This window comes from Enhydra lutris, unplaced genomic scaffold (assembly GCF_002288905.1).
Source record: "Enhydra lutris kenyoni isolate GAN:26980312 unplaced genomic scaffold, ASM228890v2 scaffoldscaffold109, whole genome shotgun sequence".
NCBI lineage: Eukaryota > Metazoa > Chordata > Mammalia > Carnivora > Mustelidae > Enhydra > Enhydra lutris.
The window spans coordinates 391,443-416,367 of NW_019154193.1; the positions used below are offsets into that span (position 1 = coordinate 391,443).

At 40.4% G+C, this 24,925-nt stretch overlaps 1 protein-coding gene across 4 annotated transcripts in view; it reads left to right on the forward strand.

The window, feature by feature from the left end:
- The first annotated feature begins 113 nt into the window (after positions 1-113).
- LOC111139473 (nuclear receptor corepressor 1) overlaps positions 114-24,925 on the forward strand; it is a 154,158-nt gene continuing 129,346 nt past the window's right edge. For all 4 annotated transcript variants that reach the window (XM_022491737.1, XM_022491738.1, XM_022491740.1 and 1 more), the window contains exons 1-2: positions 114-223; positions 20,819-20,996. In XM_022491737.1, the coding sequence (XP_022347445.1) occupies positions 20,889-20,996 (108 nt within the window). In that variant the 5' untranslated portion in view covers positions 114-223; positions 20,819-20,888. The remainder of the gene's footprint in view (positions 224-20,818; positions 20,997-24,925) is intronic.

Genomic DNA, 24,925 nt, shown 5'->3' on the forward strand with positions numbered 1-24,925 from the left:
GCCGCCTCAGCTGCGGCCGCCGGAGCCAGGGGGGAGGGAGAGGGGTTGAGTCAAGATGGCGGCCAAGGTGGCGAAGCAGCAGCGGCGGCGGCGGCGGCGGCTGCTGGAGTGAGCTCCCAGCTCGCCGCGCCGAGCGAGGTCCCGGGGTAGGGACGCGCGCCGGGGCCGCGTCCTGCTCCTCAGGCCCGGGGGCGCTCCGGCTACCACGCTCCGCCAGCTCCTGGTGAGTAGGCCCCGGCGCCCGCAGCCCCGGCCTCCGGGCCCCCAGCTCGCTCCGGGGCTTCCGAGGGCTCCTAGGGCGCCGGCCGCGGGAGCGGCTTCTCGGTCCAGCGAGGGGCGTCGCGGGCCCGGTAGGTCGGGTCTCGCCGCGGACGCCCGGGCTCTTCCCCTCGGCTGCCCGGGGCGAGTCGGGCGCGGCGGGGAGCTGGGGCTGGGCGAGTCGAAGAGGCTTATGGAGTTTGGAGGAAGAATGGGCTGCGGCCGGCCGGGTGTCCTGTGGGGAGGGGGCGTGCGGAGTCCTGCGGGCCGGGCCGAGGGAGCCGGGGAGGGCCGGGGGAGCCCAGGTGGGGCCGGCACAGGTGGCGGGCCTGGGCTCACTCGGAGGCGGAGTTGGTGGCCGTCTCGGGAGTGTGGAAGGGCTTCGGGAGGGTGACAGCGATGGGCAAGTGCGTGGAGAGCAAAGTAGTTCACCTTCTAAGCAAACCCCTTCTGGGTGTAATGGCGAAGGGTGGGTAGTGGTGGAGATGGCAAAGATCGGAACCCTCTGCCTTCTGCCTTTTATTATTGGTGTTTTACTGGGTGAATTCTCATTTATAGAGGAAGAGGGATTTGAGAAACTGTAATTGAGAAACCGGTCTTCTGGGAGAGCAGACTGAATTCTTCGATTGGACTGGATTAGGTGTAGTCGTTATTAGAGGTGGACGTGCGAATAAGTGATGTTTGTGAAAAGTGTTTGCTCGGGAAGTGTCAGTTTTCTTTTACTGATGTTGCATGCTATGGCGCCACTTCAGTAGAGTTAACCTTGGAGAGCAGTGGTATAGGTAGTTCTAATCTTTGGGATTAGTGTACTCACCTGTATCAGATTTGCTTCCCTGGTCATGCCCTAATTAACATTGAAATTTGCGTTCCTTGTGTGCATTTTGGTGAGGCAGTGAAGAGAGGCGGAACCCTGAGCCAAGAGCAACAGGCCCGGGATTTAAAAATGACTACAAACACTCATTCTCTTTCGTTCAGCATGTCTTGATCCATAGCTCCTGCCAGTAGATCCCATGGGATTGTCCTTTTCCATAACTGAAGGTCCTTTGGCATTATTTAATTTTTAATAGTTTAAAAAAAAGTCTTTTTTTTTTTTAAGATTTTATTTATCTGACAGAGAGAGATCACAAGCAGGCAGAGAGGCAGACAGAGAGAGAGGAGGAAGCAGGCTCCCTGCTGAGCAGAGAGCCCGATGCGGTGCTCGATTCCAGGATCCTGAGATCATGACCTGAGCCGAAGGCAGCGGCCCAACCCACTGAGCCACCCAGGCTCCCCTAAAAAAAAAGTCTTAACATACCCTTTCATAAAGACGCTTATTGGGTGAACCAAGTGGCCTGGGCTCAGGAGCAGATAGAACAATTTTATTGTCTTATTTAGAAATGGGTGAAAATTACCGAAGAAATAAACACAAGTTGTTGGAGGAAGAAACAGTGTTTGTATTCGCTTATTCTGTTAGATCCGGTGGAAGCTTATTTATTTATTTTAACATTTATAGTACACAGTGGCCCTGCCTTGCTTTAAGCACACCTGTCAGTGGAAATCAAGTTTAACACCCGTATATATAAATAATATACACATGCTTACATACATACATAAGGATGGGATTACTTGCAATACCAAAATACTCTTTCCTTTTGCAAAAGCCTTGCCATGTTGAACTACTCCCCCAGTGAAAATACAATACAAAGAGTCCTGATTCTTCCTTTTACTATTTGACATTTTGGAACATGATCAACCTTTCTTTGCTTCCATTTCTTGGTCTATGATAGTAGGAAAGCATCCACTCTCCTAGGGCTGGCTGCTATGATCTTAAGAGAGTTAATAGTTATGAAATTGCTTTAAACAGAAAGGGTTATGTTTCTGTGAGGTAGTAACAACTTCCTTTGCACTCCTCTGAAATGCTTATCTGCACATCTCCCATGGCGTTCACCCTTTCTACCTTGTATTTAGGTATTTCCGAACTAGTTTTATCTCCTCTTGAGATCAGAATAGGCCCTTCTCTGATTTTATCTTTGTTTGAGGCACTATGTAGGATTTTATTTTCTTTGTAGGATATTGGCACTGCAAATGTTTGTTGAATGAATAAACAAACATTGTATTCTAATTAGAAAAATGTGTTCACATTACACCTTAACCTAAATAGGTCTGTTACCCACTATGAAATATCTGTATAGCTGTGATTCCCTCCATGGCCTCTTAGGAAGATCTGTTTTATTTTATTTTTTTATTTTTTAAAGATTTTATTTATTTATTTGACAGAGATCACAAGTAGGCAGAGAGGCAGGCAGAGAGAGGAGGAAGTAGGCTCCCCGCTGAGCAGAGAGCCTGATTCTCGGGGCTTGATCCCAGGACCCTGGGATCATGACCTGAGCCAAAGGCAGAGGCTTTAACCCACTGAGTCACCCAGGCTCCCCGTGGAAGATCTATTTTAAACTGAATTTCTTGTTGGATTTAATCAGACAATAAAACTTAAGTATTCCGTGTGTTCACATAATTTTTTTTTTTAAGAAATTGCTTGAAAATAACTTATGTTTCTTTGAATTTAACTGAGTAAAAGTTGGTTCCAAAGCTAGGTAAATGTAGTCAAGTTTTTGTAAGCTTTTTTTTTTTTTTTTTAAATTTGGGAAGTGGAGAGATTTTCTTGCCATTACTGCAGTAGGAAGCAAAGGCTTTTGAATAGGGCAGGCATTGATGTAGGTAAATTTCAGGCTATTTGTTACTCAGGTTTTGTTTTTATTTTTTTGAGTGTGTTTTGTTACTCAGTTTTAATTGTATTTCCTGATGTCTTAATTGCAAGTTTAAATTCTTACTGATGCCTGGGAACTGTGGAAGTCTGGCGTATTTAGTTACTTCTGTTTCTTCTCTTCAGATGTTGCATTTTACTAGAATACCTTCCAAAGAAGTAGTAAAGCTTGACCAGATTTATTTTCTATGGACGCATTTGTGGATTAGAGATTCTTATGTAGCTCATTCACTTGTTCAACTGGTGTGACGTGCCTTTTATGTTCAGGGTACATTACTAAATGCTGTAAAGGTATAAAGTTGAGCAGATCAGTTATGCACAAATAAGTTAGTTAGGATTGCCTGTTATTTTGCCTTTTTCAGGTTTGAGGATGCAAGAAGTACATTTAGATTGATGGTTAAGAAAACATTTTTTTTTTTTCTCCTGTCGGGACTTAGGAGTATTGAAAAGCCATGAAAAGCTTTTGTCATGTAGCAATAAGTGTATGTAGGGCATCTGTTTTTTATTTGGTATTCTTGTGATGGTGGTTTCCCTTGAACATTTTTACTGCTCTTCTACCATTTTTTCTACCCTAGAAGCTTGTGTGGTCAAAATATTAGTTGGATAGTCTTCAGATCCAAAATACTTCTTTTTTTCTGTTTTCGTTCGTTTGTTCTCTTTGCATTTGAGAGTGAGACCATACAAAGCCATGTTAATGTTCTTGTGGAGTTCTTCAGTTGGACTCCTCACTGTGTGTGCTGTTCCTTTTACTTAAAAGTGATTGCAGACCCCCCCCAACCCACAAGACCCCACCCCCCAAACCCCACCTACGTTGGTTAAAATTAAATGCTAATAATTTACAGAAATTGTAGGATTTAGATGACAATAATACCTAGTAAGACTAGAAAATGATAGACTAGATAATCTAGTCTTATTTTACTTGTGGATAAACTGAAGATCACGGAAGTGAGGTGATTTGCCTAAATTGTTGCAATTGGCCAGTGGTAGGATCCAGTCTTTTGACATCCAGTGTAGGACTCATTCATTCCACCATCTCATGCATAGGATGATTCAGTGTTGTGATTGATAATTAGAACAAAAATCGGAGTGGATGGGGAAAGGGAGATAACTTACTCAGCTTAGGTATTGAGTTTATCTTAACTTTAAATTTCCTCAATGAAAATATAGTTTGAAAAAAATTAGTATTGATCTACATCAGTAATATGATTATTGGGAATTATTTAGTTTGCTTAATTTTTAATCTATGATGAGTACCTTCCTAAACAAAAATGTCTGAGTTTATCTGGACCTAGTGATATTTTATGGAATTTAAGTTTTACAGTAATAGAAATTGTATTAGGTCGATGGTTAGGAACTTCTGAGACCCAAACAGGTAAAATTACTCTATAAATTAGCTATTGCTTCCTTCACTTTTTTTTTTTTTTAAGATTTTATTTATTTATTTGGGATAGAGAGAAGAGAGCACAAGCAGGAGGGCGGGGGTGGGGGGCCAGAGGGAGAAGGAGAAGCAGGCTCCCCACCCAGCTGGGAGCCCGATGCAGGGGCTGGAACCCAGAACCCAGAGATCATGACCTGAGCTGAAGGTAGACGCTTAACCAGTTGAGCCACCTAGACACCCCCTTGCTTCACTTACTTTCAAACTTCTGGACTTTTTTTTTTTTTTTTTTATAAGAGGGACTTCAGTTGTTAAATAAAAGCTTTGGTAAATAGCGTGAATATGAAGTGTATTTTTTTTTTAAATTTTTTATTTATTTGACAGAGATTGCAAGTAGGCAGAGAGGCAGGCAGAGAGGTGGGGGGGGAAGCAGGCTCCCTGCTGAGCAGAGAGCCTGATTCGGCGCTTGATCCCAGGACCCTGAGATCATGACCTGAGCCGAAGGCAGAGGCTTAACCCACTGAACCACCCAGGCGCCCCGTGAAGTGTATTCTTAATGCTGTGTTGAAAAGAGCACGTGTAGTATTAGTTTTCTATAGGTACTTACGCTGTAAAATTTAAAGAAAGAAGCATATGTTCTTTTTCAACTGATATCCTCACACGAGTACTGAAGCATGTCATATATATTCCATTCGGGCTGTTAGATAATATGCCTGTTTAGCCTAATGTGCTTTACTTCTGAGATCTACCACATCTAAATTCTGCCTTTTTTTTTTTTTTTAAATTCTGCCTATTTTTTGAGGGTTTAATCACATATTACTTTAGCCAGGAAGTCTCCCTCCTACTCCCTCTTCTCCAAAGATGTGTATTTCTCGTTTTGGAAGTTCTTAGTGCTTTACTTATGCCTCTATTATAATATCGTAGTTATTTAGGTACATGTCCATTTAGTCCCTGCTAGACCATAAGCCCATTGTGGGCATGTCTGTATCTCATGTCTAGCCCAGCTTCCAGAATAACATTGTACCCAGGAAGTGTGTAATAGAAATTTGTTAAATGCATAAAAAACCTAAGTGCTAGATTGTTGAAGAAGCTGACTGATACACATGTGGGAACTTGGTGAATAGTTTATGTAAATTTAAAGTTTTTAAAAAAATTTACAGCAGGCAGAGTGAGAGGGAGAAGCAGGCTCCCTGATTCCAGACTTGATCTGGAATCATGACCTGAGCCCAACGCAGCCACTTAACCAACTGAGCCACACAGGCTTCCCAGTTTATGTAAACTTAAAAACAGATAGAAATTTACCAGCATCAGCGAGAGGAAAAAAAAAAGTATAATCTGTGAATTATCAAATCATTTAAAAAATATTTTTGTCAGTTTACTGGGATTTTGGGGAGAAAGAAAGGATGGGATTGGTTCATCTGACTGTATTTGCAGATAATGTTAGAACAAGCATATGTTTATATATACATATATATGTATATATATATATATATACATATATATATGTATATACACACACACACGCACGCACACACATACACAGGGAATTTTGGAGTAGTTTCAGTGGTTGGAAAAAATTGTGAATTAGTGAAGTAGCGTTATTGAAGAATACCTTTGAAGGGTTCCCTTTGAAAGAATAGTGCTGATTAGTTTTATATCAAAAATTAAATCTTTAGGGGCACCTGGGTGGCTCAGTGGGTTAAGCCTCCGACTTCAGCTCAGGTCATGGTCCCAGGGTCCTGGGATCGAGCCCCGCATTGGGCTCTCTGCTCAGCAGAGAGCCTGCTTCCCTTCCTCTCTCTCTGTCTGCCTCTCTGCCTACTTGTGATCTCTGTCTGTCAAATAAATAAATAAAATCTTAAAAAAAATTTAAATCTTTAAGTAGTCTAGTCAAGAGCAGAGGAAAAGTCAAGATGACCAAGTTATTTTGACTCACCCCACCGTCTACTTGAGGAATAAAATTTGGGCTGGGCTTTTTGTTTTTGTTTGGTTATACATAAATAACCTGATATCAAACCAGAATAAGTTGAGGTTACATTTTTCTAGGAAAATTTGACACTTAGTTTTGCTGTGAGGGTCACCGTTCTGGTTACAGTTTGCCTCTTTCTATTTAACTGACAGACTCTACTTGACATTTTTGTTGTCATGGACCGTTCAAAGTCAGAGTATTTGTTTTAGGCAGTTCATTTCTTTTGGCAGTGGCCAGATTTGTATAACTTGGAAATATTTGTTTTAAATTGTAACCATCATGTCTTTGAACTGTATTACTTTTGATTAGGTCCTTTTAATTCAGTTTTGAATTACAATAACTTTTATGTATTTGGAATGAAACCAAAACTTGTGCTTTCTAGGAGTTACAGCCTAAAATATACACAGTGTAAATATACCAGATGTAGGGAGTATATAGTCCATTAACTCTGTGTGTGTGGGTGTGTATGTGTTGGGGGAAGAGGGAGGGAGAGGGAAGGAGGGAACGAAACAGCAGGAGGGGAAAGGTGGAAGGAGAAGTTGCTGTATATTCACATAGAGCCATTTTAATGAGTGAAGGAGGTTGTGTTATTTTAGAATCTTTGTGTTTCATCTATTATAAGTAATATGTTGTTTTACAGAAGTATGATACGGAAGTATATAAAGAAGTTGAAAGTACCACTTCCTAGATATAATCTTTTAAGTGTTGCGTATGCTTTCAGATTTTTTTTTTTTTTTGGTGTGTGTAATTTCCTGTGTTACAGGATCATAATATATTGTTCTTTCATGTATTCCTGTTAAGTGTTGGAATATTTAGAGCTATTTCTGTCATTAATGGCTGCATGGTATTGTTTATGAAAATACCATGATTTGTTTAATCTATTTATGGCTACTGGTGTTGTTTTGTTCTGTTTTGTTTTTCAGAAAAACAAAGCTGAGGTGAATTATTTGTGTGTATTTATTTTGTGTACTGGTGCAAGCAACTTTGTAGGATAGATTCTGGAAGTAGAGTTGCTGTTGCCTCCATAGTATAGGTTTAGAAAGATACTGATACAAGTGTATGAGTGTGCCCCAAACCTTGGCCAGTAGTGGATGTTACAAATGAAAACATTTTGAAAGTTTAAAGTGTGTGGGGAGGAATGATATAATTGACTTTTTATCAATTACTACTGAGGTTGGAATTATTTTTATGAGGGGAGTTGTATTTCTTTTATAAATTGCCTGCTTTTGGTTAGTTTTTGATGGAGAGTTTGGTCCTTTTCAGATTGATTTGAAGATCTCTTTATATATTAAGGCATTCACTTTTTTCAGACATGTGCACAGTCTCCCCTCCCACCAGCTATTCTTTTGTGTGTTTGTTTTTGAGAGAGAGGGAAAGAGACAGAGGCAGGGGGAGGGGCAGAGGGACAGAGAATCTGAAGCAGGCTCCATGCCTGAGCCAAAATCAAGAGTCAGAACACTCAACAGACTGAGCCACCCAGGTGCCCCTCCCTTTTGTGTTATTATGTAGTCTGATATACCCAGTCCTGCTCTGTGCTGACTGTGTGACCTTGGGCACATTACCTAACCTCTCTAAGCCTTAGTTTCCTTGTTTTTTAAATTATTATTATTTTTAAGATTTTTTTTTGGGGGGGGGTCAGAGAGAGCACAAGCAGGGGGAGTGGCAGGCAGAAGGAGAAGCAGGTTCCCTGCTGAGCAAAGAGCCCCATGTGGAATTCATTCCCAGGACCCTGGGATCATGACCTGGGCAAAAGGCAGACCCTTAACTGACTGAGCCACCCAGGTGCTCCAAGTTTGTTTATTTTTAGATTGAAGATAGTGTAAGATAACATTTAGCACAGAGCTGACACACAGTAAGTAAATAATAAATGTTAGCTGTCTTCATTAGTAGTCCATATATGGCTTCTGGGTTTCATGCTCTACTTAGAAAGACATCCTTATGCTAAAATTTAAAATATTCACCCATCTATCAAACTAAAAAAGTAACGTGAGGAATATTATTGCACAGTATGCTACTGATTGTTTTAAAGAGGAAAAATAATGTATACATATTTACTTGTATGTTATAGGATATTTCTGAAATGAAACCCAAGAAACTGGTAATGTTGGTTGTTGTAAGAACTGAGTTGACTGAAGCATGTAAGTGAGAGGAAGACTTTTGACCATGTGCCTTTTTGTATTTTTTAGACAAAGAAGTCCCCAGATTTTAATTGAACTTCCATTTTTTTTTCTTTCCTATTTTTTCACTTCTTATTTTTTTGATCCATCTGGAATTTCTTTCTAGGGTAGGAAAAGAGGTAGAGATATCTGGGGAATATATGTGTGTATGTTTTCTCCTCCAGATAGTTAGCCAGTTGTGTGAGCACTGTTTAGTCAGCCTTTAGCCCACTGATTAGATTCGCAACTTTCGTCGTTTACTAAATATGTTCGCAACCGTTTCTAATTTATTATGTTCTTGATCTCATATCCTTTAAATTGCTGTTTTATAATTTTATTATTTATTTACTTACTTTTAAAAAAGTTATTTCAGTAAGAGAGTGTGGAGGGTGCATTTGGGGAGTGGGGGAGTGGGCAGAGGAAGAGGGAGAGAGAACTTCAAGCCGAGTTCCTGCTGCACGTGGAGCCTGTCCTGGGGCTTTATCTCACAATGACCTGAGGTGGAACCAAGAGTTGGTTGCTTAACTGACTGACTACGCCACCCAGGTGTCCCAGATTTATAATTTTAAAGCTGATAGGTCCCCTCTTCATTACTCTGGTTTTTTTCCCTAAACTTTGATAATTCTCGTCCATGTATTCTCCCAGATGAACTTTCGAATTATTCTGTGATGCTCAATAAGACATCTTGCTGAGATTTTTATGGGGAATACTGCATATTGACTAGAAATACCAAAAATTTATAGGTTAATTTTGGAAGATTGTCTTTATGTACTTCCTCTTCTTTTGTTCAAATAGACTTTTTTATGTTCTTCAGTAGGTTTTCAAACTTTTCAAATAAGTTCTATCTATTTCTTCTTCTTCTTTTTAAAGATTTTGTTTATTTATTTGAGAGAGAGAGAGAGCGCGCGCACATAAGCAGGGGAATAAGTAGAGGGAGAGGGAAAAACAGGCCCTCCATTGAGCAGGGAGCCTAATGTGGAGTCAGTCCCAGGACCGTAGGATCATGACCTGAGGAGAAGGCAGACGCTTAACCAGCTGAGCCACCCACACGCCCCTCTTACTTCTTTTGTTCAAAAAATATGGTAGGGAATCAAACAATTTATATTCTAGTGGGGAAGGACAGCGTATAATGAAATAAAACAAACAAATCCATTTCAGGTTGAGATTAATTTATAAGGGAGAAAAAAAGGCTTATGTGGTTGAGAATAACTGATGGGAACTCACTTTATAAGTGGTTGGGAAAGGTCTTTCGGAGGAGATGACATTGGAACTGAAACGCTAAGTTTGATAAAAAAAAAAAAAAAGGAGTCAGCCACTTGACTGAGCCAGGAAGAGCATTCCAGGCAGAGAGTAAAGAAGGACAAAGTCCTGAGGCAAGTCAGGTCCTGGCGCAGGATGAAGGGACTGGAAGGAAGCTCATGTTGCTGGGACCTACTGAGCAATCTGGAGAGGAAGCAGGCCAGATCAGGTGGGGCCTTGTGGGCCGGAGTGAGAAGTTGGTATTTTATTTAAAGTGTGTGGTGGCCCCCTGGAGAGTCTTAAGCAGAAGAGTGACATGTTCTGATTTATGTTTTAAAGAGATACAGCTTTTTGAGTGGAGAGAAGTATTAACGTGGGAGGTCCAGTTAGGGTTTTTTTTTTTTTTTTTTTTGTAGTAAGTAGTGAGGGTGAGGGTAGTGGTGATGGAGAAGTGTGGGGGGCTTGGGGTGGGTCTGTGGAAGGAAGAACAGGACTTGCTATTGGAATGGGTGTTACTGAGAGCTAAGTGCTGTTAGGTGCTGGGGAGGCCATGTGAGCAAAACAGAGTTGGTCCCTGCCCTCACATGCATCTGGTGGCTTTGTTTTTTGTATAGAATTTCAAGTCAGTTGCTTTTTTTCTACCTTATTGTGGTGTATGCCTTAGAAATAGTCTGTTCAGTAGCCTTGTTTGATTTTGCTTCATAACCTGTAGCAGTCTCTGTTAGTGGGTCAAGGGGGAAACAGCACCATAGGATCTTTAAGAGATCTGTTTCTGAGTTAAAAACAAACCAACCAACCAACCTTGGGGAAGTTACTCAGGCTCTCAAAAGCCGTAATTAGGGATAATAATGGAACTAGTTTTAGGTGAGCTCCTTGCAGGCCAAGCTCTTAATATACTGCCTAGTACATAACAAAGACTCAGTAAATGGTAACTTTAAAAATTCTTCGTAGTTATCATCCTGTCTATTAATTCTGCAGTATATTCATTTCTTTCCTTTTTTTTTTTTTTTTTAAAGATTTTATTTATTTATTTGACAGAGACACAGCGAGAGAGGGAACACAAGCAGGGGGAATGGGAGAGGGAGAAGCAGGCTTCCAGTTGAGCAGGGAGCCCAATGTGGGGCTCGATCCCAGGATCCTGGAATCATGACCTGAGCCGAAAGCAGATGCTTAACGACTGAGCCACGCAGGCGCCCCAGTATATTCATTTCGTATAGTTGCTGGAATGAATGTTGCTCAGAGAATCGGTTCAGTATAGTGCAGCTGTACCACACAGTTCTCAGTTGCGTTGTTGTCTACTACTGCTGTCTTGGGAAATTTTTCTTTTCTCACTTTATGTAGGGTGATAGCAGCATCCCCCCCTCCCTCCGCAAGTTCAGGAGTTATTTGTTGAATGCCTGTATTAGAGTAATCAAATAATTATGCCCTTACTAATGTTTCTTTTAATATCATACTTGATTGGGGTCAGATAGTTGAACCCGAAGGGCCTTTTTTTCTTTAGCTCTCATTCATCTGTCTTCTAAGTGAGGTGTTCAAAAGAGCCTACAAGTAAAATAAATACTTTGTTAATGGCCTTCCCGCAGAGTAGCTCCTTTGTTTGTTTGTTTGTTGAGGGACGAATGCCTCAGTTTATTTTACAGGAGAAATTTTAGTCGTGAATTCAACACCTCTCCAACCTCATACAAATTACAGAATCCACTTGATTTCTAGGGTTTCTGCTCAAGACTGGCCTCTGAGATGGGCTCAGGAGGTCTGCTTTCTTTTTCAAAAAGATTTTATTTAATTGAGAGAGAGAGCGGAAGAGAAAGGGAATGAGTGTGGGGAGGTTGGGGGGCAAAGGGAGAGGGAGAAGTAGGCTCCCCGATTGAGCCAGGAGCCCAACATGGGGCTCCATCCCAGGACCCCGGGATCATGACCTGAGCTGAAGGCAGATGTTTAACTGACAGAGCCACCCAGGCCCCCCAGGAGGCCCACTTTCTTTAAGTCATGGCCAATCTGGAGAGCCTTAGGTAGCTGGGCTATCCCAGGGGGTGGCCCTTAGCCTCTCCTTGCTTAAAATACTTTTGGGTTTGGACTAGAGCTGGGCTGCTTTATGAGAATTAGTGTGACCTGATTTGTCTCAGGTTAATAACTAATATTTTGTCACCTGTGGTATCATAGAAGCCATTCTCCTATCCCATACTTTTGTATCAAAAGGTTTTATTCTTTGATCATTTAAAAGAAAATTGAATTGTGTATTTTGTAGGGTCCTTTTTTTTGCTTTGGTAAAACATGGGCTTCTCCTCTGTTGTGACCCTTGGTGGATTCATTCTTGCTTATCTGGAGAGGCATTTGCAGTCCCGCCGCAGTGAAGTATATTTTTAGCTATTTTTTCCAAGATAGCTTAGGCCACCTTGAAAACCTGTCCAAGTACATTTTGGTTATGCAAAGATTGTAGGCCAAAAGCCAGGAGTTCCTGGTGAGAAGGAATTGGACTTTTATTTTTGGGGTGGGGAGGGATTATATTTGAAATTTTGTTGATGCGAGAGAAGTTTCCTGTTGAGTAAATTGATGTCTGTCTTTTTTACTTTTATAGGGGAAGATTAAAAAAGGAATTTAAGTAGACCAGTTTCATTTTACTATGTTTTATTGCCTGTTTACAAAACAAACGAGACTAGTTTGGGGTTTATTCATAAAATTCAGATGAAATGTGGGGTGCCTGGGTGGCTTAGTCAGTTAAGCATATGACTCTTGATTTTGGCTCAGGTCATGATCTCTGGGTGGTGGAATTGAGCCCCCCCTGTGTCAGACCCTGAGCTGAACATGGAGCCTGTTTAAGATTCACTGTCCCCCTCCCCTCCCCCCTTTAAAAAAATTCCGATGGAATGTGCTCTTCTCACTTACAATGCATCTAGTTTTAGTATATTCTCATTCTATAATATTGTTATATAGTTAATGTTATGAGGGGATTGTGCATAAAACTTTGACTAGGTTTCGTAAACATTTATGAATGAGGAATGTAACTAACCCCAAGGTAATGAGTTTTGGTGCTAAGGACTGAACTTAAAATTTGAAACTGCCACTTAAGGTCTCCTTTTCCCCTTCAGCCTTAACGTTAAATTGAATTCTTGTAAAAGAGGTTTCTTGGTGAGCCCTGACTGGAGTGAGGGCAGAAGGCAGGACTTGTTTGGGGGGACCGAAGAGGTAGCTTGTGAAGGTCCCCATTCTCATTGAATGGGAGTATTTCTCCTCCGTGGGTTTTATACATTTGGCTCCTGCGTAAGATATTTAAGGAAAGAGTCTGGTTAAAAAACAAAAACAAGGGGCGCCCGGGTGGCTCAGTGGGTTGGGGCCTCTGCCTTCGGCTCGGGTCATGATCCCGGAGTTCTGGGATCGAGCCCCGTGTCGGTCTCTCTGCTCCGTGGGGAGTCTGCTTCCTTCTCTCTCTCTGCCTGCCTCTCTGCCTGCTTGTGATCTCTGTCAAATAAATAAATAAATTCTTAAAAAAACAAAACAAACAAAAAAAACAAAAACAAGGGATGCCTGGATGGCTCAGTCGGTTAAGCGGCTGCCTTTGGCTCAGGTCATGATCCGAGGGTCCTGGGATCAAGTCCCTCATCAGACTCTTTGCTCAGCGGGGAGCCTGCTTCTCTCTCTGCCTCTCTGTCCCTCTGTCTGCCACTCTGCCTGCTTGTGCGCTCTCTTTCTCTCTCTCTGACAGATAAATAAAATCTTAAAAAAAAACCAAAACCGCAAAACAACTGTTGCTCTCAACTATTGCTTTGTGTCTTATGGGTAAGTTTTGAGGAGGGAAGACGTAGTGGTCTCCAGGCTGCCCCTCTTGTGGCCAAGACTAGGGCCTGCTTTGACCCATGTGTGCCAGAGGGGCTAATCTCTGATTTTGCTGATGTTTTCTTGCCAGCTGTGTTGGGCTGATAGTACCTGACTCTGTTTTATTTTTGAGAAAGTCAAGTTAAACTTCACTGAAATCACATCACAAAACTAGGATATCATGAAGGATTCCTGACAAAAGGGAAACATGGACAAATTGTACTTGAGTGACGCTGAATCAGGTGTTGAACTCAGGATTCATTGTTGCTGAAAACCAGAAGAACACAGACACAAACAATGCTGGTATGACATGGGTGTGTCATCATGTAGACCACCGTTGGAAAAAAATTTGGATGACCTTGAGCTAAGATCTTTCCTTTTGCCTCTCCATTCCATTTATAGCTTTATTTACTTAAGATGTCTGTGTTGGGAGGAGAGCTCAGAGATAGATCATGTAAGCATTTCTTTTTTTTTCTTTTCTTTAACATTTTATTTTTAAGTAATCTCCACATCCAGTGTGGGGCTCAAACTTAGAATCCTGAGATCAGATGGCTCACGAGCTCCACTGACTGAGCCAGCCAGGCACTCCAGATCATGGAGACATTTCTTAGGGGTGCAGAGCATAATTACATGGAAAACATTTATGAAATATTTCTGAACACTCACATTGTGAAATACTCTATAGCTATAGAAAGAATGAAGAAGCTCTTTGTAGCCTCATGACAATGATTGCTATATTGAAAAAGATACATTCAGTGATTAAAGCAGGCTGTAGAACAGTATGTATCTACTGTGCTGCCATTTATGTAGGGAGGGAAGTGTGTGTGTGTGTAGGATATGTCTAAAGGATACTTTAGAAACTAGTACCTGCAGTTGCCTTCTAGAAGGACAACGGAGCTGGGGGACCAGGGTGAGAAGATTTTCCTTTTTGCCTTCTGTGGGTACTAAAATCATACACACAATAATACCTATTTCCAAAAACAAAACAAATGCCAACCCCACCAAGAACCTCATGTGTTGGCTCTTCCCCTCCCCCTGGAGCACAATGTAGGGGCACAGGAGGGGAGTGTTGTGTAGTTTGAGTGTGCGGCCGGTTGCAATGCTGCAGTAAAGACCTTTTGTACAGTGAGTGTGTGTCTCCTTAGTGTATGTACCAAAATTGCTGGGTTGTAAAAGGATGGCATTTCAGATCAGCGTGGAAAGACAGATGTGTTCAGTAAGGGTTTTGTTGGGATAATTAGCTGTCAATTAGTGAAGAAAATACAACTAGATCCCTACCTTACCATTTTTTGGAAAAAAAAAATTAGGTGATTATGGACCAGGTATATGTGTGTGTACACACACACACACACACACACACACACACGTACATACATACACACACCTTAAAGGAGTACAGAGGGGAAGGTAGAGAATATTTTTTTACTTTGGAGTAGAAAAGGTCTTCAGAAATGTGGAAAGAAATCGTGAACTCTGGATGAAAATATTTGTAACATAAAGATAGAAAGGGGATTCATATTCAGAATATTCAGAGGGAGATATTTTGGTTTCAAGACATGTACCAGCAAAACCACAGGCTGATTTCCCTCTGCCTCTTGTCTGGCCTCTACCCCTCCCACCCTGTTGTTCTTCTCAGGCCTCCTTGCTTTGCCTTAGGGCCGCTGTGGTTCCTCTCCAAGGATTGTGCTTGTCTCTTGTTCTCATCTTTCAAGCTTTGGCTCAAAAGTCATCTTAGAATATAATTTGTTATCCAAACTGGGACAGTTTTGAGAAGGAAATGGAGCATAATTAATAACTGCACTGGGACAATAGCTGTAAATTGGTTCTGTTTCAGGAAATCAGGGCAAAGGGTCAGCCTAGCTGAGATTGGCTTTCTGTGATCACCCCATCAGGAATGTCTCCCTTATCCCTTCTCTTCCATCCTGTTTTATTTATAGCCCTTCAGGTCATCATGTGTATGTCTTGATTATTGTCTGTGTCACTTCACAATAAGAGGGCATGTCGCAGTCGCCATTCTGTGCCAGTGTTTAGAACCAGGTTGGTATGTAATAGTGTACTCCTCAATAGATGCTTGTTGGATATGTGACATTTCTGCCTTTGGTCTTAAAATCTTGTGAAGATATGATAGACATATTGAAAAGTTAGATAGAAATGTTATATACAAATCATACTTTTATAAAACAAAATGTTCTCACGTTTGTGGACATTTTGTGGCATACTCTATATAAAATTTCCCATTACCTAAACATTTAAAAAACAATTTCTAGGGGCGCCTGGGTGGCTCAGTCAGATAAGCACCTGCCTTTGTCTTGGGTCATGATCTCAGGTCATGGGATTGAGTTCCCTGTTGAGCTCTCTGCTCAGCAGGAGTCTGCTTCTCCCTCTCTCACTCCTTTGGTGCTCTACCTCTCTCTCCCAAATAAATAAAATCTTAAAAAAAATAAAGAACAATTTTCTGAGCTGATGTATTGGATGTTTAGGATAGTTCCTCGAGGAACATCTCAGGCATTCATCTTCAGGTATCTCTGTATTGAATAATCAAATGAATTCTTAGAAGTGGAATTGCTATGGTAGAGGATATGTGTATTTTCAAGGCTCATAGTGTGTATTGCTATCTTTCTTTAGAGAGTGATTAGTACCCATTTTACATATACATTAGTAGTCTGTGAAAGAGTGCTTTTTTTCTCCACAAACTGTCACCATTACTAGGTATTATTTTTAATGTTTTGCCAATTTGGGAAAAATTATTTATTTATTTATTTATTGTGATTATTGATGAAATTGGTGTCATTATTTTTATTCCCTTTGCTAATCCCATATTTCTGTCATGTCATATTTCTGTTATGCTCATTTTTTCCTTATTGATTTGTAAGAAATAAATATGTTTGTTACATCAAAATTTCGCTATTTTACTTTTTTCTAGTTTTCTTTTTTTCTTAAATGAATATTCTTTTTTTTTTTTTTTTTTTTTAATTAAGCTCTGCATCCAGTGTGGGGCTTGAACTCATGACCCTGAGATCAAGATTCACATGCTATGTCGACTAGCCACCCAGGCACCCCTACTTTTTCTAGTTTGTAGTTTGCTGTTTTGAGGTATCTTTGCTGTTCAGAAACAATATATATTATATAATGTTATATATATAATATATATATAATTTATTTGATAAGATTAAGATATGAGTCTTATTGTTTCTGTTTTTGGGGTTGTGTTTAGGATGTCCTCTCCTTAATTTATATATGTATTTCCTTTATTTTCCTTTTAAAGATTTTATTTATTTATTCATCAGAGAGATAGGGAACAAGCAGGGGGAGTGGCCAGCAGAGGAAGAAGCAGGCTCCCCACTGAACAAGGAGCTGGAAGCATGCTCAGTTTCAGGACCCTGGGATCGTGACCTGAGTGGAAGGCAGATGCTTAACCGACTGAGTCATCCAGGTGCCCCTATATGTGTATTTCTTTTAGGCCTTTTGAAAGTACTGTAAATGTTAAAAGCAGACTCCCCATTGAGCAGAGAGCCCAACACAGGGCTTGATCCCAGGACCCTGGGATCGTGACCTGAGCCGAAGGCAGATGCTTAGTGACTGAGTCACCCAGGCGTCCCACTACAGTCAATTTTAGAACCTTTTTTGTCACCTCAAAAAGAAGCTCCAATACAGTGGAATATTATTCAGCCCTAAAAGGGTAGGTAATTTGATATATGCTACCACATGGATAAGCCTTGGAAATACTGTGCAAAGTACAGTTATCCAATCAGAGAACATACCATTTGATTCCACTGCTGTGAGGTCCTTAGAGTAGTCTGGTTCATGGAGACAGAAACTAGAATGGTGGTTAGCGGGGACTGAGGGGAGAGGGACTGGGAGTTAGTGTTCAGTGGATACAGAATTTTAGTTGGGGGCGATGAACAAGTTCTGAAGATGGATGGTGGTGGTAGTTGTACAACAACGTGATCGTACGTGGTGATACACAATTATACACTTAAAAATGGCTCAAGTGATACATTTTATGTATATTCTACTGAAGTAGTTGCTGTTCCTCCATTCCCCTCCTGTTGTCGTGGAGATTTGCATCTCCTGTACTTTCAGATGAAAGGAATCATACGAAGCGTGGACTTTTATGATTGGCTTCTTGTAGTTTGTGTAATGTTTTCAAGGGTTTGTCCAAGTTACAGTGTGTATCAGTACTTCATTCTTTTTTGGTGGGATAATGTTCTCTTGTGTGGATATACTTGATTTTATTTATCTATTTATTACTTGATGGACATGACGTTTGGGTTTTTTTCCAAGTTTGTGTAGTTATTTTAGGATTTAACTTGAGCTCTGATGATTCTAAGAAGTAAAAACCTCCATCTCTATTAGGTGAAGGAGGACTCAGTGTAAGACTGTGTATGTAGTTTAACAGGTATCCAAGGTCAAGGAAAGGAGTTCAGCAGCTTCTCATGGGACTGACCCTGGAGCAAAGACTCAGGAGCCAAGGCAGTTGCTTCTGTGTCTCCTGGGCCAGCAAGGTCTCTTGGCTCCCTTTGTCTCTGCATGTCTGCTCTAGTCTGTGTCTAGACAGGCATTCTCTGCTCCCTCTGCAACCTCTCTGGCAACCCTCCCTCTGCAACCTCACTGTGACTCCTACTCTTGCTAACTTTGCAACTCTGTTCCCTGTAGCTGTGGTTCTCAATTCCACATTCCTGGTGAGGGACCTAAGTGGTACATCCCTTTTACACTAGGGGAGTTCACTTGATAGAAACGTGGTGTCAAAGCTTCACCTTAACTAGCGGCAGATTTTCCAGAAGGAGTGTGTGCATGGACCTGGTGTGACTTGCCTTTCTGGGTCACTAATGCTAGTCAGTCTGAAGATGACTTAGTTCTCTAGGCCAGTGGTCATCAAACTTCTTGGTCTCAAGAATCCTTTATATTTTTGCGGCTCCTGGGTGACTCAGTTGTTAAGTGTCTCCATCGGCTCAGGTCACGATCCCACGGTCCTGGGATCGAGCCCCACATCGGGGGGTCCCTGCTCGGCAGGAGGCCTGCTTCTCCCTCTCCCACTCCTCCAGTTTGTGTTCCCTCTCTTGTTCTCTCTCTCTCTGTCAAATAAATAAATAAAATCTTAAAAAAAGAAAGAATCCTTTATACTCTTAAAATTATTTAGGACTCCAAAGAGTGTTGCTTATGTGGGTTCTATATGTTGATATTTACCATATTAGATATTACAGTGGACATTTTAAAGATATTATTAATTCATGTTAAAAGTAATATAAATGTACCATATGCTACTATAAAAAACATCTTTTATGTTAAGTAGCTGTTTTCTGGAATAAAACAAAACTTGAAAAGAGCGGCATTGTTTTACATTTTTATAAACCTCTTTGATACCTGGCTTAAAAAAAGATAGCTTTATTCTCAAATCTGTTCCTGCATTTAGTCTTACAGTATATTGTTTGATTGAAGTTTATGAAGAAATGATCATCTCATACAGATATGTATTTGGAAAAGAGAGGGATATTTTAATAGCCTTTTTATTTATTTATTTATTTTTAAGATTTTACCCATTTATTCGACAGCGAGAGAGAGATCACAAGTAGATGGAGAGGCAGGCAGAGAGAGAGAGAGAGAGAGAGAGAGAGGGAAGCAGGATCCCTGCCGAGCAGAGAGCCTGATTCGGGACTCGATCCCAGGACCCTGAGATCATGATCTGAGCTGAAGGCAGCAGCTTAACCCACTGAGCCACCCAGGCGCCCTTAATAGCCTTTTTAGATAATTGTAGATACTCTTTGATACCACACCCTAACTGGACAAGTGGCAGCTTTTTTTTTTTTTTCTTTTTTAAAGATTTTATTTATTTATTTGACAGAGAGACAGATCACAAGTAGGCAGAGAGGCAGGCAAAGAGAGAGAGGGAAGCAGGCTCCCTGCTGAGCAGAGAGCCGGATGCAGGACTCAATCCCAGGACTCTGGGATCATGACCTGAACTGAAGGCAGAGGCTTTATTAAGCCATTGAGCCACCCAGGCGTCCCAAGTGGCAGTTTTTTAAAGGTTAATTGTTGTGTAGGATCTGAAACCGTATCAATGAACTTTTCATATTCCATCACATTAAACATTTATTGGGTTGTATTGTACTTTATTTGTAGTAAAATGTATTGAACTTTAAGTAAATATTATATTCATGAATAATTTTATAACATTCTGTATTGGTCATTTGGAAAATACTGATTCATTGAATTATACAGATATTTCAAATGTTGACATATTTCATAATGTAATATCAAAAACTCACAATTGTTAGTATCACCACCACTCTTGCCAGAAAAGTCTTTAAATGTGGGGAAGCTGTCAAGCTCATGGAAGCAGATAAAAGTTTTTCCAAAATTCTAATTTTCATGAATACTGGCAGTTGTTTTCCTTGAAGTGATAAGCTCACTTTGTTCTTCCTTGAACACTTTCTTATCCTGAATGTCTTCTTAGGCTATTATTTTGGGGGCAGAATTATTTAATGAAGATAATATTTCCTCTGTGTAAATGCTTGCCTTATAGATACTCTGGAATCTTTTTTTTTTTCCTAAATTTTTATTTTAATGTTGGCTTTATGCCCAATGTGGGGCTTGAACTCATGACCCTAAACTCAGGAGTCACACACTTTATCAGCTGAGCCAGCCAGGCACCCCATCTTGAATCTTTTTTTTTTTTTTTTTTTAAGAATTTGTTTATTAAAAAAAAAAAAGTTTATTTATTTGACAGAGAGATCGGAAGTAGGCAGAGAGGGGGGAAGCAGGCTCCCTGCTGAGCGGAGAGCCTGATGCGGGGCTTGATCCCAGGACCCCGAGTTCATGAGCTGAGCTGAAGGCAGAGGCTTAACCCACTGAGCCACCCAGGCACCCCTGAATCTTTTTAACAGTTGACTTTTTATAACCCCAAAACTTAAAACCGTAGATTTTTGTTTCTGTAATAGATCACGTTTGATTCTCAGACATTCATCGACAAAAAGGACATTTGTTGAGCATTTGCTATGTGCCAGGTACCATGCTGAGATTGTCTATACACCTTTTTACTTTCTATAGCTACTGATATTGTTGTTTGTGATATATTAAAGAATGTTTTATAAGTCTACCAGGAAAGACCCATTCATGCTTTTCAAACTCCAATAACTTATATTAAGTAAATACATGAGAGAAAGCTTTTACTGCTAATTGTGGTTTTATTTATGTAGCTATAGTTATAATTTATTAGAAGTACACCTGGTGCTTTAGTTCTTATCAATTCTATTTTTTCCCATCCTGTTTAGGTGGTTTCCTAGAAACATGATTGTTTGTTGGACTTGATCTCACAGCCTGGTGAGGACTTCTTTACTGATAATGTCAAGTTCAGGTTATCCTCCCAACCAAGGAGCATTCAGCACAGAACAAAGTCGTTATCCTCCCCACTCTGTTCAGTACACCTTTCCCAGCACGCGTCACCAGCAGGTAAGGAGCAAACACTATGCAGTTGCGTAAGTTGTGTTTGTGTGTGTTATACTTTTTCTGTTTAATACATTTGTTGGTCAGAAACCAAATATAATTGGTACATCTGTGTATTTTAAATGTCAAGAACTGTTCTCAAAGATTGGGAGCCAAAGGGTGGAGATTAATTATCTTTTGTCTTAGTATGGTTTTATTCCAGATTTCAGGGGGTGAACGTGTCTGTTTTTGTTTGTAGTAGTTGTTGATAGAAAAATACCAGTTGTCTCGGGTTTCCAGGTTAAGACCTATGTTTATTGCTCCAAGTTCTGGTTGAGAATTAAGCTGGCCAGATAACTTGGTGTCTCTTGAGTGATGGCCAGGATAGGGCCTATACCTTCTTGAGAGGTTGATGGCAGGTAGATGGAAGAGTTTGTATGCTGATTTACCTTGTGAAAAATAAAATAGATGAAATTATTAGCTCAGAGTGGGCTAGGGACAAGAGTGTGAGAGGTTTGAAGAAAAAAGGGAAGGGAAAGATAAAATGGTCATCTCAGAAAAAGAAAGCTAATTTACCAATAAAATATTGTTCAGAGACTCCTATGAGTGTGGTCATGATTATGGAGTGAGAATGGGCATTGCTATCTTGTTCCTTTTGGGAAAAATTCACTTTTCAATGTTAAGTATGTTTGTGTATTTTTGTAGCTGCCCTTTTCTGCTTAAAGAAGTTGCTTTCTATTGCTGGATTGAGAATTTTTATCATGATCGGGTGTTGGATTTTGGTTGCGTTGTCCTCTCTCCACCCATGTTCTGTCTGAATACTAATTTCCTAGATCATTGTTCTTCCTCGTTTTTGCCTTTTTAAAATTGACTGTTTTAGTTTATGTATAATAAAATTTTATTATATGTGTACATTTTGACAGTTCATACACCATAAAACCAGCACCAAAATGAAGATGTAGAGTATTTCTGTCACCCCATCCCTTGTACTCCATCTAGGTCAGTCCTCCTACTCTACTTTGCACAAACCTCAGCTCTCAGGAAACCAACTGCTCTGCTTTTTGTCATACCAGATTATTCTTGTTTTGAGGTTTTTGTTTTTTTTTTTTTAAAGATTTTATTTATTTATTTAACAGACAGAGATCACAAGTAGGCAGAGAGGTAGGCAGAGAGAGAGAGGAAGGGAAGCAGCCTCTCCGCTGAGCAGAGAGCCCGATGTGGGGCTCAATCCCAGGACCCTGGGATCATGACCTGAGCCGAAGGCAGACACTTTAACCCACTGAGCCACCCCGGCATCCCCTTTGTTTTGAGTTTTATATGAACTTTTTATTTGTGGCTTCTTTTGCTTCCCCTGTCTTTGAGATTTATTCATGTTCTGGTGCATCTTAGTAATTATTTTTATTGCTGGATATGGACATACCACAACTTATCTAGTTCCCTGTTCCAGTTTTCAGCTATTATAAATAAAATTATTTAATTAACATGGATCTCTGTTTTATCTGATTATATAAAGAAGTATTGCCTTATTTTCTTAATTGTATTATTGGAGAGCATGCGTTTTTAATTTTTATGAAGTCTGCTTTACTAATTTTTGTCTTTTATGTTTCTTGCTTTTTGTGCATATTTAAGAAGTTTTTGCTAAACACCAGCTCCCTAAGACTTTATCCTGTGTTTTCTTGTCTAAGTTTTATAATTCTGGGTCTTACATTTACATCTGTCACCTATTTTGAATTAAATTTTGTTTTTTGATGTAAGGGGATAATTGAGGTTATTGTTTTGCATACAGCTTTCCAGTAGTTCTAGAAACCATTTGTTAAAAAGATTTTTCTTCTTTCTTTTTTTTAAAAGATTTTATTTATTTATTTGACAGAGAGAGAGAGAGAGACGTCAAGACAGGGAACACAAGCAGGGGAAGTGGGAGAGGGAGAAGCAGGCTTCCTGCTGAGCAGGGAACCCAGTGCGGGGCTCGATCCCAGGACCCTGGGATCATGACCTGAGCCGAAGGCAGATGCTTATCAACTGAGCCACCCAGGCGCCCCTAAAAAGATTCTTCTTTCCTCACTGAATTCCTTCTTGCAGATTTTTACTGAAAATCAGTTGACCATATATGTGCAAGTCTGTTTCTTTATACATTTTCCTCTATACTGTTGATGTATTTTGTGTATCTTTACCTTATCGATGTGATTTTCCATGTAAACAAACATGTAGTCCTTTAATAAAGCACTTGCCACTGTCTTCATTATTATAGCTTTAGAATAAATTGAAATTGAGTAGTGTGATTCTTTTCTGAATTGCTGTTTTGAATATTCAAGTTCTTAACATTTCTCTCTACACTTTAAAATCAGCTTGTCAGTTTCTACAAAAAGACTTACTTATTTTTTTTTTAAAGATCTGTTTATTTTGGGGGGGAAGGGGCAGAGGGAGACAGAGAGAGTCAGAAGCAGATTCTGCTCCTGACCCTGATACCACAACTTGAGCCCAAACCAGGAGTCGTTGCTTAACTTAACCTAGGTGCCCCTTGCTGGGATTCTGATTGGCTTTGTATTGAGTCTAGAGATAAATTGGGGAGAGAATTGACAACATAACAACCTTAATTTTTCTGGTCCAGGAACGTAGTATAAGTGCATTTATTTTGGTCTTCATTAATTTTTCTCAATAATGTTTTGTAGTTTTTAGTGTGCAGGTCGTATACATCTTTTGTTGGATTTGTTCCTAAATGTTTCATATTTTTTTTAAAAGATTTTATTTGAGAGCAAGAGGGGGGAGAGGCAAAGGAAGAGGGAGTAAGAGAAGCAGACTTCCTCCTGAGCAGGGACCCTGATGTTGGGCTTGATCCCAGGACCCCAAGATCATGACCTGAGCCGAAGGCAGATGCTTAACTGACTGAGCCACACAGGTGTCCCAATATTTCATATTTTTGATGCAAAAATGTATTATAAATGTATTGGTTTTGGAATTTTAATTTTCAGTTCATTGCTACTATGTCTATTTATCTTGTGTCCTGCAACCTTGTTACTTTAGTTGCTTTTTTATAGATTTCCTAAGTTTTTTTTTTTTTAAATTTTTAATTTGTTTGACAGAGAGAAAGAGACCACAAGTAGGCAGAGAGGCAGGCAGAGAGAGAGGGGGAAGCAGGCTCCCCACCAAGCAGAGAGCCGGATGCCGGGCTTGATCCTAGGACCCCGGGATCATGACCTGAGCCCAAGGCAGAGGCTTAACCCACTGAGCCACCCCGGTGCCCTGAGTTTTTTTTTTTTTTTTAAGATTTTACTTATTTGACAGAGATCACAAGTAGGCAGAGAGGCAGGCGGTGGGGGGGGGAGCGGGAAGCAGGCTCTCTGCCTAGCAGAGAGCCTGATGTAGGTGGGGCTCAATCCCAGGACCTTGGGGTCATGACCTGAGCAGAGGCAGTTAAGTCAGAGGCTTAAGTTAAGGCAGAGGCTTAACCCATTGAGCCACCCAGGTGCCCCTCCATAAGATTTTCTATGTAGATGATCCTGTAATTTGAGAATAAAGAATTTTGCTTGTACCTTTCCAAACTGGATGTCTTTTCTCTTTTCTTCTTTATTGTACTGGCTTTCATTGCTTGTAAAAGTGTTGAAGAGGTGAGTGACATTCTTGACTTATTTCTCATCTTAAGAGGAAGGCATTCAGTCTTTGACCATTAAGAATGTTGTTAGCAGCCGATGACTACACTTGTCAGGGGAAGCATTGAGTAATGTCTAGAATTGTCAAATCAATATGTTGTACACCCGAAACTAATATAACATTGTATGCTGATTATGCTTCAGTAAAAAAAAAGAACGTTGTTAGCTTGGGAAGTGTTTCTTCCTCCTATATTTTCTTAAAGAGTTTGTGTAGGATTAGTATTTTTTCTTCCTTAGAAGTTTGATAAAATGTTTCAATGAAGTCACCAGGGCCTAGAATTTTCTTTGTGTGAAGAATTTATTTATTTA